This window comes from Oncorhynchus mykiss, chromosome 9, assembly GCF_013265735.2.
Source record: "Oncorhynchus mykiss isolate Arlee chromosome 9, USDA_OmykA_1.1, whole genome shotgun sequence".
Taxonomy (NCBI): Eukaryota; Metazoa; Chordata; class Actinopteri; order Salmoniformes; family Salmonidae; genus Oncorhynchus; species Oncorhynchus mykiss.
In genome coordinates, this window is record NC_048573.1 from 46,424,839 (window position 1) to 46,438,483 (window position 13,645).

General features: G+C 40.1%; 1 protein-coding gene across 4 annotated transcripts in view; it reads right to left on the reverse strand.

The window, feature by feature from the left end:
- LOC110532223 (thymocyte selection-associated high mobility group box protein TOX) overlaps nt 1–13,645 on the reverse strand; it is a 132,381-nt gene that overhangs the window by 31,738 nt on the left and 86,998 nt on the right. For all 4 annotated transcript variants that reach the window (XM_021615929.2, XM_021615931.2, XM_021615930.2 and 1 more), the window contains one exon: nt 5,741–6,001. In XM_021615929.2, coding sequence (XP_021471604.1) covers nt 5,741–6,001 — 261 coding nt within the window. The remainder of the gene's footprint in view (nt 1–5,740; nt 6,002–13,645) is intronic.

Sequence of the window (13,645 nt, forward strand, 5' to 3'; positions counted from 1 at the left end):
GCGTTTAATTTAAACAAATGACTATAATAATGGCTTGTTGTGTGCTGGGCTTAATTAGCATTTCAAAGGAAATGGCAAGCCCCTTTTAAGTGGGCTTTGTGTCCCACTGTCTATGTGTACTGTAAGCAGGTTCCCCTCTTCAGACTAGCATGGAAAAGCAACATGTTCAGTCTGTGTAGTCTGTCAGTGCCCTTTCTACTCACTCTCTGGGGTGCGTATCAATTTGGTAAATCGCTTCCTTCCCTCTGCTCTTACTTGCTGGATACTGGTGTTATAATTGTACTAGGTTTACGTTAGTTATACTAAATAGTGAGTATGCTTCTCCCTTTTGTGCTTCTTCTCTCCATGATAAAATCTTACCTTAGAGTACTTTACTGTACTGGAACTAATATGTACTGCAACATGAAAACATATAACTATTTTCATCAGGATAAAAAGTGGTTCTCCAAATTCAATTGTTTACTCAATTATAACATACTCATAATCTCAGAAAGTCAGCTATAATGCAATGTTACAAAAACTCTACGACCATGCTGTTTTAAATATTCATTCGTCTTAACAGTCGCCTAAGGTTATTTGAATTAGCAGCATGAATATTCATGGCTGCAATGAATGCTCATTTGTTTTTGATGTTTAATCCTGTAACACACTTCTTCATTTCTTTACTCTCATCCATGCACAAGCATCCAAAAGCAAAGCTTTACTTCTATTAAACACTGAATCATAGTGCCCTGACTATTATTGAGTTCCTGTGAAAGCGAAACAAGATGTCATATATGTTCCAGTTGAAGGCAACGGTGCAGGCAGGTCATATTAGATGTGTCTCAGGCCTGCCCAGACTGTCTGGAATGGGACTTCATTGCTAACTTCACTTCAAACAGCAGAAATCGTCCATTTTTAGCCCCACATGTAATCATTATTATTCATCCTGAGGTTATGCTGTTTGAATATGACCATTCATGTTTCTAAGATCAGATACTGATTTGTATAATATGTGACTGGCTCATTCTGACCTTGTTAAACATTTGATTCGCCTTCCATGTACTATGATTCTGTCAATAACTGCAGCCATCGATACACTTTTTGTGTTGCTGCTTTTAAAATGGTTGTGTTGTTTTTCACTCGCTGTCTATGCCCCGGTCTATGTCCTAAAGGCCAAGTGATGCAATACACATTTCCTTTAACAGATTAAATTAAGTTAAGCTAACATTCAGTGAGTCTGACTAAAATGTATGCCCGAAAACACACAGAAACAGCCACAGACAGTTTCAAAACTAATACTTTGTGTAGATCTAAAACGGGTTATAAAGAACATCTAGAAGTACCAGTAAAACACCCCACATGATTAAAGTGATAGTTCATCCAAATGTAAGAATTGTTTATTGGTCCCTTACCCTGAACGGAGTCTATGGACAAGGAGACAGTATTCCAAACTTGGGCATGTCATTTAAAACATGTGACATTGAGTACATTGACTTCCATTTAAACACATTTTCTAATAAGGATGAACTATCCATTCAGTGTGTTATTATTGGGTAGCAGCATAGTCAACTATTTTTTATTTTGATAAAGCAAGTATGGCCTTCAACAGTCAATAACATTGGCTTTGCATCACAACAGTAATGCCAACTAGACACTATTCATAGTCTAACAATAACACAAATTTAAAGTATTTAGACAACAAGAGATTCCTGAATACGGGCAGCCTGTGGTCTAATGACAGATGCACCCTGCCAAAAATAGTTACGTAGCTCCACATGTTTAACTAGATTGAACAAATCCCCTAATTCGAATAATGTGAGTTCTACATTAACTTGCAGATTATACTGAGCTTTTGTGGCGGTGGGCAGTTCGCCAAACCACCCTCATTATGCTTGTAAGGAGACGTCGGCTGGCGTTCAGTTTTAATATTTAAACGTCCCGGCGTCCCCCTTGGCACTGTGCCTGTCCCCATCCTCGACACATTGCCGCCTGCCGGAGAATTCCCTCCTCTTTTTCAAATAATTCCCTCCTCTTCTTCTTGCAAACATAAGCCAGACGATCCAGGCTCGGGATCTGGTGGCCAGTCAAACATGACGCCCCCCACAGTAGCACACTGAGAAGAAAGCAACGTTGACAGTGATAGGTCTCCATGCAGGCATAATGAGATCTCCATCAAGCTTAGAAATGAAGTATTGTTCAATGTCCCATTCAAACTTTGTGTTCGTCTGCCCTTAGACAACAGAGTTTTGGGCAGGGGGGTCAGAACGTTTCTTGAACATCACACTTGGGTAAACACCTTACATCCTCCTATAACACTATCCAGCTAGCAAATACCTATCGGACCACTAATGGCTATGAGGCAGTACACCACTGTGAGCTGTTATTGTACCAATGTCGATAGACTTTACTCTATAAGTAGTGTCGGCTACTGCCGTCTGACCACTGGAAAGCACATCAGCCAAATGAGTAGTGGGCCGCTGACTTTACCGATAACAAGCCACCGTAAACTTCTAATTAAGGATAACATATCCGAACCATTCCCGCATGTTTTGGAAACTTATTTTGCTGGCTGTTTAAACGTGTGGTATGTCATTATTGTAATTAGCAACAAAGGCAGAGTTTGTTGTCAGCTACTACATACAAATGCATTGTAGAAAGGCAGGCTAAGATTCAAAGTCTCAGATGAAACATACAGTAGCTTGACGTAAATAGGAATTTCATTTAACTGTCGTAAAAAATACTACTACTTTCATATTCAAGTCAAAAGCTACATATCGTATCAACATTTAGTTGCTTCAGCCCATTTTCCCCCCATCTCCTGCAGATCATCCTGTGAATTAGCAGCTAATTATTTAGCCTTCTGAGCAGTCAGAATGAACTGAGAGGGAGGAGCCTGTCAAAGATGAGATTAATTCATAGAAAAAAAGATTACGTTTCTAAATGAGTGGAAGGGTATTATCATGTGCTCCACCAGTGACCAGAGATTTGGGATATTTGTGCCACTGCTCTCAGTAATAAAAAAAAATCAATTTGAGACATCTATGACAAGAAATGAACAAGTGGGCTTATATGACTATGTCTATTTCTAAAATTATGTTGATGCTCATGGTCAGATCAACTGCTGACAATACTGTAATGCCTTAAATCTGGGATGTTAAACTCATTCCACGGGTTCAGTTATTTTTGTGTCTGTGTTTTTTTTTCTCCTTTCAATTACGCCCTAGATAACCAGGCGAGGGGAGTTCCTCACTAATTAGTGACCTTAATTCACCAATTAAGTACAAGGAAGGAGCGAAAACCCGCAGACCCTGGGCCCTCCGTGGAATGAGTATGACACATGTGCCTTTAAAGGGATAGTTCAGCAAACGTACATATTTAAAAATAGTGGCTAGTTTAACAAAAGCAAAAGGATTGCAGTCACTCCTTGTCCTAAAGACTGCTTTAAAGGTAAGACAACACATATTAAGAGTATGTAATTTCCCTGAACTATCTCTTTAAAACTGTTTGCGATGTGAGACCATGAGGTGCATGGAGAATCCTAAAGCAGAGAGAAGTTTCCTGAGCTTTAGCCTTAGGCTAAATGTTGTACTCAAACCAGCAACATCATCCCCAGAGATGAGCAATGTCTATTGCTTCAGCTGAGCTTGTAGTTCTGTATTTGTAAAGGAGTTTACATACCCTGTAGGATAGTTATCATTGCTGATATGAACAGTATGCTTGAGGCATTGCTGTTGAATCAACTAATTTTCTTATCGGTTACAGTACAGCTACAATGAAAGAAAACACTTGACACTGAATTATAATGTTTCAATTTAATAATAATAATGATCAGCATATGCCTTCATCGAATATTAAGGAAACCTTTATGTTTTGCATTCCCCCACGTTGCCAAAACCGCACTTTCTGCCTTTTTCGACACAGTATGTTCCTAAAACACAAATACTGTGCTGTGGCTATGACAAAAATATGAATTTCATCTGTCAATTATGCCTTTATTGGCATGAAATTAAGGTTCATTGACATCATAGGAAAAACGTCAAATGAAACATCCTCATCTTCAATTCCTTTAAGATATTTCATGCTATACGTTTCCATGCCTCTGCCTGAGAAATAAGCTCCTCTTGTCCCCAGAGATAATAAATGAATTACATTTTTTTCCTTATCAGTTATCTTTTTTTCCCAGAGTAAGCTATTACTTGCTCAGGTTGCTAGGCAACAGGAAATATTAATAGTCACTATTATTAGCCAGGCTCCAGTAGAGTAGTACTAAAATGAGGAAGTGGAAAACATGAATGTGTTACATAAATCTTTGGACCGTTCACGGTGTGTGCAAGTCTCTGTTTGTGCAGTGATTTATGGCGATGACGATTCATTTATGTGAAAAGGGGGTGTGAAATAAGAAAATGGAACATTACCCTGAAGGACTACTTGAAAATAAATTATAGCAAAGGTGAAACAAAAGCTGTTAAAAAACCAGGACTCTCTTTCTCAAAGAAATGTTATTGGCCTAATACACCAAGTAGGAAAGAGAGCAGCTTTCTCCCATACGTAAATGTCTATGTTTGTGCGCGTAGGCACATACGCATGGCATGCACATTAACATGCACCAATGCATGCCTCATTCCAATTGTGTCAATTAATGCGGCCTTTGCTATGACAAATAGTAGCTCGAGCATTTTCTGACCACTGGTATAACTAAAGAAAAAAAAAAAAAACACAATACGTAGCCTACTATATATCACTATACCACCCATATTCAGCTCACTGGTATGTTCAACACAGTGACTTAAGCCCAGTCTGCCACACACATAAAATGTACAACATATGCACTTTGATTCCAAAATCTCATAAGACCTGATTAACCAAGGATAAATGCCACGGATGCTCACATTAAACCATGAATATTTATAACCCAAAAGTTATATTTGTGTCAGATGAAAGTATATAAAACTGAATTATTCACACGCAGGTCATCTATAATTCATCTCGTTCGATTTCGTGATTAAAAAACTTGAATGTGTACGCCAGGGGTGTTTGCATGTTCAGTGTGAACCATGTTTAACACATGAAATAGACGCTTACTGGCGTTGGAATGGAGGTCCTCGGCATCCTTATGAAGGAGAAAAGTAGCTGACAAGGGAGAACCCTTGTCTATTAGAGAGTGAATGAAAATGTGCACCGCACAGCTCGTTGCTCTCTTTCTGTGTTCACTTTGAGCGAATCAAATCCTTTTGAGTTTGACGATTTGAATAGACATCTGTCGCAAAAGTCTGGGAGTTAAAAAGCATCACGTGTAAAGCAAAATTGTTGCATGTGTCTGCTGGGGTCTCCGTAAGCTTTTGTTCCACACTCTGTAATAGGCCTGTTAGACGGTTGCTAATTGAAACGAGCGTGTTTCCCTGTTCTAAAACCAGAACATGTCCCTTATGAAGCCACACTGAAAATATGTGGCAATTAACAAAACATTGAATTGAATCCTACTCTACATTGGCAAACAAATACTGGTTATACCTTCATACCAACCCTAACAACAGTCCAGCGACGACAAAACAACCAATTAAATTATCATACATGCTCATAAACAAGTTGTGCAATGCATTATAACTTCATCCTAATGTGTTATACCTGCAGGTTTTAAGAAAAGTGTTAGCAAACGTTACATGGCGATATACATAAACCAACCTGCAGCTCTGGATGAGTGAGGAGGAGGAAGAGGAAGAGACAGAAGAGGAGAAAGACTGTAACTGGTGAATCTTACCGAGTGCATGTTATGCCCCGAGAGAAGATGGCTATCTTGGCTCAGCATGTTGGACATCATGAGGGCTGCGGGCAGCTCCGGGTAGGAGTAGGGGTTGAGCAGGCCGTTGTGGGGCAGCGAGTGAAAGGTGTAGCCTGACTCGGGGTCCATAAGGTGCAGCAGAGAAGGATCAGCGTGGTTGGGGGGCGTAATGGGGGGGATCTCGTAGTCTTCATCCCCTCCTCCTCCACTGTTGCTTCCTCGGCCCTGACTGGAGTAGTTCTGAGAGGGGAGACAAGGTGATGGGATGAGTTTCAAGTTCAAGGTTCACATTTTCAGTTTATTTTCCATTTGTGATGAACACATTGGGAACCTTGCTAACTCGAGTTCTTACGGTAAAAGGTCGAGTTCTTACGGTAAAAGGAGTGATATGGTGAGAGTGTAGAGCATAGGAGTTGAGATAATGAAATAGAGCATAGGAGTTGAGATAATGAAATAAAAAAATAACAGCAAACGCCATCGTTCATGATGCCACAAATTACAGTCATCTATTAGGAGATTAAACTACCATGAATTCACCTGGAACCACAACTGCACATGCTTTACAAGCATTTCGCTACACTCGCATTAACATCTGCTAACCATGTGTATGTGACAAATAAAATTTGATTTGCTTCTCTACGTAGGAAGACATGAATATACAAATCCTACTTTAATAACCAATACTAATGTGCTCACTCAGCTTTTGAAATCTATCCTAGAGCATGTTATAATGCAGAATGATGTAAAGCTCTCTCTGACTAGGGGGCCTCAGTGTCAGCCCAGAAAGCAGGAGCATGTACAAACAAAGAAATCTGTTTGTGATGATGAAAATAATTTACTTCAATGTCTTTTGAAGATTAATGGCTTACTAATCAAGAAGTCAAACAAATCTTTACTCGTGGAGCACTGGCAACAAACACCAGGGTTGCGGTCAATTACTTTAACTCTTTGAATTAAAGATCCTCACATTGACTAACATTTCTCTATGTTCTGATTAATAATGGGATTTCAATCAAATTCCTGAACTGAATTTGGTTGAGATGGAGTTAACTAAATCCCCATGACAGTCTTGACGTCATGAGTTGTATCTAAGGTGACTAAATACCTCTTCTCTCCCTCTATCAGAACAAGGTGAAAAACATTCTCATGATTCTGCATATGCAAATCAGGTGGTAGAGGAGGAAGCCTCACTGTGGTATCTTCAAGGGCCATCTTGACATAATATTATGCTGAGAAATATGGTTTTGCACTCTCAAAAGCACACTGAGGGTATTCACCAGGGAATGAAAAGCAATTTTGTCAGAGGCAATCTGATGCTGACTCCCTTTATAATGACTGGGGAAAATTAATCATCACAAATGGTATTCCAGTGTCAGCCATTCAAGAGCTTTTTAATAGAATTTTTATGATTCATGTCTCGGGGTACACATCAAGCAGTCCGTTCTGCAACATTTCAGAAATCAATTCAATATCATCTTCGTGTAGGCCGTCACCTCGCCTGCCAGAGCAGCCATTTATCTTGCAAACAAATACTTTTAGCAAACAAATGGAAAGAAATACTGAGGAAAATAAAGCCTGGTCCAACAGGCTGTGTTGGTGCATGGAACCAAGATAAAAGGCTGGGTTTTTTTCTTGATGTTTTCATGACATACACTTTACATGTGTACGGGCTGATAACACAATACTACAATTACTATTGTATTCAACTTCAGTGAGAGCTCGTATTCTCACAAAACAGGTTAATGACAACCCATATTTATTTTCTACTTTGTCCATCGGAATTGCCCTTCTCAAAACACTTTCAAACAGTGCTACTATAGTTTTGTCTAATGAGCGAGATAAATATAGCATATTATTGTAATATATAAGGATTTCTTGAAAAAAAGGCAAATATGTCCACTTAGCAAGTATTTTCAAGTATGTCATTTGGGAACACCATAATTAGACTACTGCAGAAAGTCCTATGAATTTATCCGGCTCTAATCAGTCCTATTATTCTCTGAATGAACCTACCAATGGTATTGAAGGGATACTTTATGGGACTCTGTGTGGTTTGTCATAACTTGGCTATACAGTAATATGAGGTAGTTTACTGTGCATTTGAACATGTGCACAACAATGAAAGAACAGCTGTTATTAAGACACGTTATGACATCAAGTATCAATTAGATACTTGTATATAGGATACATTTATTGACTGTTACACTATATGTACAAAAGTATGTGGACATCGCTTCTAATTAGTGGAATCGGCTATTTCAGCCACACCCGTAAAATCGAGTAAACAGCTATGCAATCTCCAAAGACAAACATTGGCAGTAGAATGACCTTACTGAAGAGCTCAGTGACTTTCAACATGGCACCGTCATAGGATGCCACCTTTCCAACAAGTCAGTTCGTCAAATTGGGAACGTCTCGGAGTGGGAAGTGGGAACGTCTCGGAGTAACAACGGCATGTAGAGTGTAAAAATCGTCTGTCCTCGGTTGAAACACTCACTATCGACTTCCAAACTGCCTCTGGAAGCAACGTCAGCACAAACACTGTCATCGGAAGCTTCGTGAAATGGGTTTCCATGGCCGAGCAGCCGCACACAAGGCTAAGATCACCATGCACAATGCCAAGCATCGGTTTGAGTGGTGTAAAGCTCGCCGTAATTGAATGGGATTTATTTTGAGGAACAGACATATACAACAAAATGTACAACGTAGAACCAGAGGATATCATTTGAAAGTATTAATTAAAATGCTTGTTTTTCCAAAGTGGTCCTCGATGGTAAAAACAATAACACATATAATGACAAAAGGCAAGACAAAATGACAAACAACCATAAATACATTCATTTATATTGACATCCTAAAAAGTGTCACTATTCACTGCACTTCTCCCTAACCTTAAAAATCAACCATATTCATTTCACATTAAAACACTCTATCCATTGCACATCATACAGGTAATTCAAATAAATACTCCTGACCAGCAGTAGGGGGCACAAGGGGCAGTGGAGTGGTTTCTCTTTCTCTTTACAAGACATAACACTAGATCTGGTATTGTAACTGTGTTGGTTATCAAGCATATCAATGTGGTTCTTCATATAACCTGGGGCACGATCATTTAAGATGTCAAACATAATGATTAAGTTTAATTAAGTTGGACTCCAAAGGCAACATGCCCACCTCCCGGAAGTCCTGTACCCCTGTGTGGGTCCTAGGGGGGACATTCAGCATATACCTGATAACATTATTTTGCAGGCCCTGCATATAACTTTTTTGATAGCCCACTATACCAAGCAGAGCAGGCATAATCAAAATGACACGGGATCAAGGTTGAGACAAGCAGTTTCTTAACTTTGATGTTAAAATATCAATAATTTCAATTTATTCGCCATTTTAGAAATAATTTCAGCAGCAATCAGGTCTCCAGAAAGGGATTGATCTAGGGACACACCAAAATAAGTTACACTTGTTTTAGGTTCAATCTCCTTGTCTGCATAGTTTACCCTTATATTGTCAGCCCTAAGCAATCTACGTTTTGTTCCAAACAAAATCACTAAAGTGTTTCCCAAATGTAGCGACATATTGTTGTCAGTCAACCAATCTCTAACAAAATGCAATTCTTTACTCAGGGTTTCCTTTATGTAAACTGTATCCATCCCTGATACCAGTATGGCTGAGTCATCAGCATAAAGCACTTTACTGTACTTGGCATATCATTAACGCATATAAGAAATAAGAGAGGCCCTAAAATTGATACCTGCGGTACTGCACAGGATATTTCTTTGGCCTCTGACAGAACATCGCCAACATTACACACTTGTGTTCTGTTGGTCAGATAAGACCCAAACCAATTCACTGCTACACCATTTAGACCCATGCATTTCAGTTTCATCAGGAGAATATCATGGTCCACTGTGTCAAAAGCTTTCTGCAAGTCTAACATGACCATTCCTGTATAGTTCCCCTTCTCACTTTCCTGCTTGTGCGGTCAAAAAGGTGGATAAGGCAAGTATCATTGGAATGAGCATCTTCTAAAGCCAGATTGGACTCTCGAGCAGTGGAAACGCATTCTCTGGAGTGATGAATCACGCTTCACCATCTGGCAGTTCGACAGACTAATCTGGGTTAGGCGGATGCCTGGAGAACGCTACCTGCCCCAATGCATAGTGCCAACTGTAAAGTTTGGTAGAGGAGGAATTTTGGTCTAGGGCTGTTTTTCATGGTTTGGGCTAGGTCCCTTAATTCCAGTGAAAGGAAATCTTAACGCTACAACATACAATGACATTCTAGACGATTCTGTGCTTCCAACTTTGTGGCAACAGTTTGGGGAAGGCATTTTCCTGTTTCAGCATAACAATGCCCACGTGCACAAAATGAGGTCAATACAGAAATGGTTTGTCGAGATTAGTGTGGAAGAACTTGACTGGCCTGCACAGATCCCTGACCTCAACCCCATCGAACACCTTTGGGATGAATTGGAATGCCGACTGCGAGCCAGGCCCAATCACCCAACATCTGTGCCCGAACTGACTAATGCTCTTGTGGCATTAGTTCCCGCAGCAATGTTCCAACATCTAGTGGAAAGCCTTTCCAGAAGAGTGGAGGCTGTTATAGCAGCAAAGGGAGGATCAACACCATATTAATGTCCATGATTTTGGAATGAGCTATTCAACAAGCAGGTGTCCACATACTTTTGGTAAAGCAGTGTATGTTGCTAAGATGTTACGAAACGCTAGCTTCTTTGCTTGTATGGATTCACCACTTCTTAAATGCTTAAAATGGCTAAAGCTTCCCCTGCATTTCATCCAGCTTTTATCCGAACTACCACAACATGTATTTCAGACAATTCATTCTCCAAGATTAAAGTAAATTGATGTAGGATTCATGTTAGAAGATTTGAATGCTGCAAGAGGCGATTTTACAATCAGGTCTTCCATTCTTTTAACAGCTCTGTTGGATGCCCTTGAGGATAAAATGTGGGACAAGGACATTACAAGTTTAATATGTTCAAATACAGATAAATAATTCATATATCTACTGTCTTTCAGGACATTGCGGCTGCGGAGAAAACAGAAGGGGTCAAAACTAAATGTAAAATTCAACCTCGCTACCCAACCATCATGAACCCATACCCAACCCATGAAAGGTGAAATGTTTTTTTTTTTTTTTGCAGAGAGAAAAATGCTTGTAAAGCTCTGAGGACACTACACAACTCCTCCTCTCTACAATTCCATTCCACATGTAGGCTGTCCACATATGCGATAATCTAACACCGGTGATTATATGGATTAATATCAATGTTGAATAAAAATATTGGATAAATCCACTAGTATTCCACAGCATATATGACAGTTGGATTAGGATCGGCTACTCAAACACAACACAACATAACATTCTAGGACTAGATCCAGCAGCCAAGAAGAGCCTCTTGAGCAGAGAGAGGACAAAAACGACACTCGGCAACGAGAACGAGTGCGTGTTTCAGAACGATGGTTAAAAAGACAAAGGACAGTGCTTTGGGGCACGTGACCTATCCACCAGGCTTTCAATTGACACAAAATTCCATTGGGTTTTATGCATCAGCAGAACCAGCCCTCTACAATAGATGGCAATGGCAATAAATGGCCCTCGATTGAAAAAGAGCAGTTGATGGATTTCAGAGCCGGCTGACTGACAGCCAGGTAGAACTGGGATAAGTAACCTGAAAAGGGGGCGGTTTTCACCATCCAATCCCGTGTCAGGGTCACAGGTGATGTCCTTCAGAAGCCGTGGGGAGGGGGAGTGCGGTATCTTCCATCCTGCTCCCCTCACTGGCAATTCCCTCAAATGTCACACCAAAATAGATCTAATTTAGTTGGGTAAAAGACCCCTCTCCACACTCCATTACAGCTGTGTGTGGCCTATTTGAGCTGAGCTCGATCTCCACCAAAACCACATCAAAATAAATTACATGTGGAAGACTTTTGACCAGAGTGGAAAAAGAAACACACCATAATAAGCTGACAGTCCCCTGAAATCTGGCACTAGAATTACCCCCAATGTTTTTGTATGTTTACATCACTTATTTTCTTGATTTCACACCATTTCAGAAGTCACAAGACAGCCATCCTGGGATAACATCAACGTCCTCTGTCGAATACTCGTGTATTTGCCTTTCTCCGGTGGTCGGCTGCATCATCAGATTCATTTACATTATTGCTTCTTCAAAGGACATTCAGCGTAGTACGTGATGGATGTGTTTTCAGAGAGAGTGGTGAAATCAAGTTCACTGCAACGTTACGTCAAAGATAAAAACATTTATTCAGCTCGACTGCTTCACCGCACAGACGTGGCAACGCAATCGTTGAATTTGTCTCGAGCAGGTGGATCGAAATACAATAAATAAAAAGAATGCGACGTACCACCTTAAACCTAAAATAAGTAACAAAGTCATTTTGTGTGGAAGTCAAACATTTGTTGTACATCGGAGGCAGAGACATTGCATATGCTTTACATCGCCCGTCTCCCCTTGTCTATAGCAGGGACACACGCTGTTTAAATGGCCCAAATGTTGATTTAGACAGTCAAAAGCTGTTATTTTTGTGAACATCACTAATGTCATGATACATTTGGTAAAGTAATAAAGAATGTGAATGATCTTGGGTAGATGTTTCTACAACAGATTATAACTATATATGGACATTTATAAATGTATGAAAAGGCTTTATTCCTTCACATTGTTTAAATATTGATGTATATGTTTTATTATACTTTTATTATGTACTAGATCATATGGGTTGAAAAGTTTTTTATTTTCTCAGACGGGGTAATAAGTGTATGTATAAAGAAATAAAGCTCTGACAGACTCCTACAATTGTTTGAAACATCCAGAAAGCATGATCTTTGTCAGGGGCCAAAAACAGGGATATTTGTGGTGCCCCACATTTCCGTATTTCATCCATTCATTGTGGTTAAAATCACAAGAATAAATAAAAGATGTCAGCCTGTAGTCACTCTTCCCACTAGGGGAATGTGGAAGCCCTGGTAATCACATATGGCACAATAGCCTACCCATAATCCTCATTTATTTTTTATTTCCGTGATGTCATTCTCTTTAAGCCGTGGCAAACGGGGTGGGGGGGGGGGGGGGGGGGGGGGGGGGGGTGATCCCTCATGTTCTTTCTCTATGCCCTCATTCCAGTCAGGGTAATAAGAGAACATTGTGATTTACTTCCACTGAACCGCGAGGAGTGCATCAGAGAGAATCTACTGCGGCAGGGCCATTCATATAGATTTAACTTTCCACAGTATTATACCAGATGTCTACACGTCTATTGTATTTCAGGCATGACCTTGGTCTCCATATGATGAGAAAGATCACTGGGGTGGGGGGGGGGGGGGGGGGGGGGGGGGAGCGAGAGAGAGAGAGAGAGAGAGAGAGAGAGAGAGGGTGGGGGGAGAGAAAAAGCTAAAACTATCTAGTCCTCTCTAAATCCCTCCGCAACAGCAATACTGCATATGGAGTGGAGCTGAAAATAGATCCAAGGTTTCAAGTTCTCATAAAAGAGTGCATGAATCATTCAGTTTACTTCCCCTGCTGATAAGGTGGTTTTAAGATGTTAGCACGATGTACATTTAGATGAGGAGGACCTAGCGAGTCACAGTCAAAGGAGGGCGTTCACTAGATCATCCTCATGCACTTTACTCCAGACCTGGGTTCAAATACTATTTGAAATATTTCAAATGCGCATCTGTCTGGAGTACCAGATCTTTTGCAACTATCCTATTGGTTCCATTGTGCCAGGCAAGCTCAATCAAGCCCAGCTTAAAAGCATTTTTAATTATTTGAAATAGTATTTTTGAAGTCTGCTACAATACTAAAGATATTGGGATAGTCTTGTATCGGTCCTG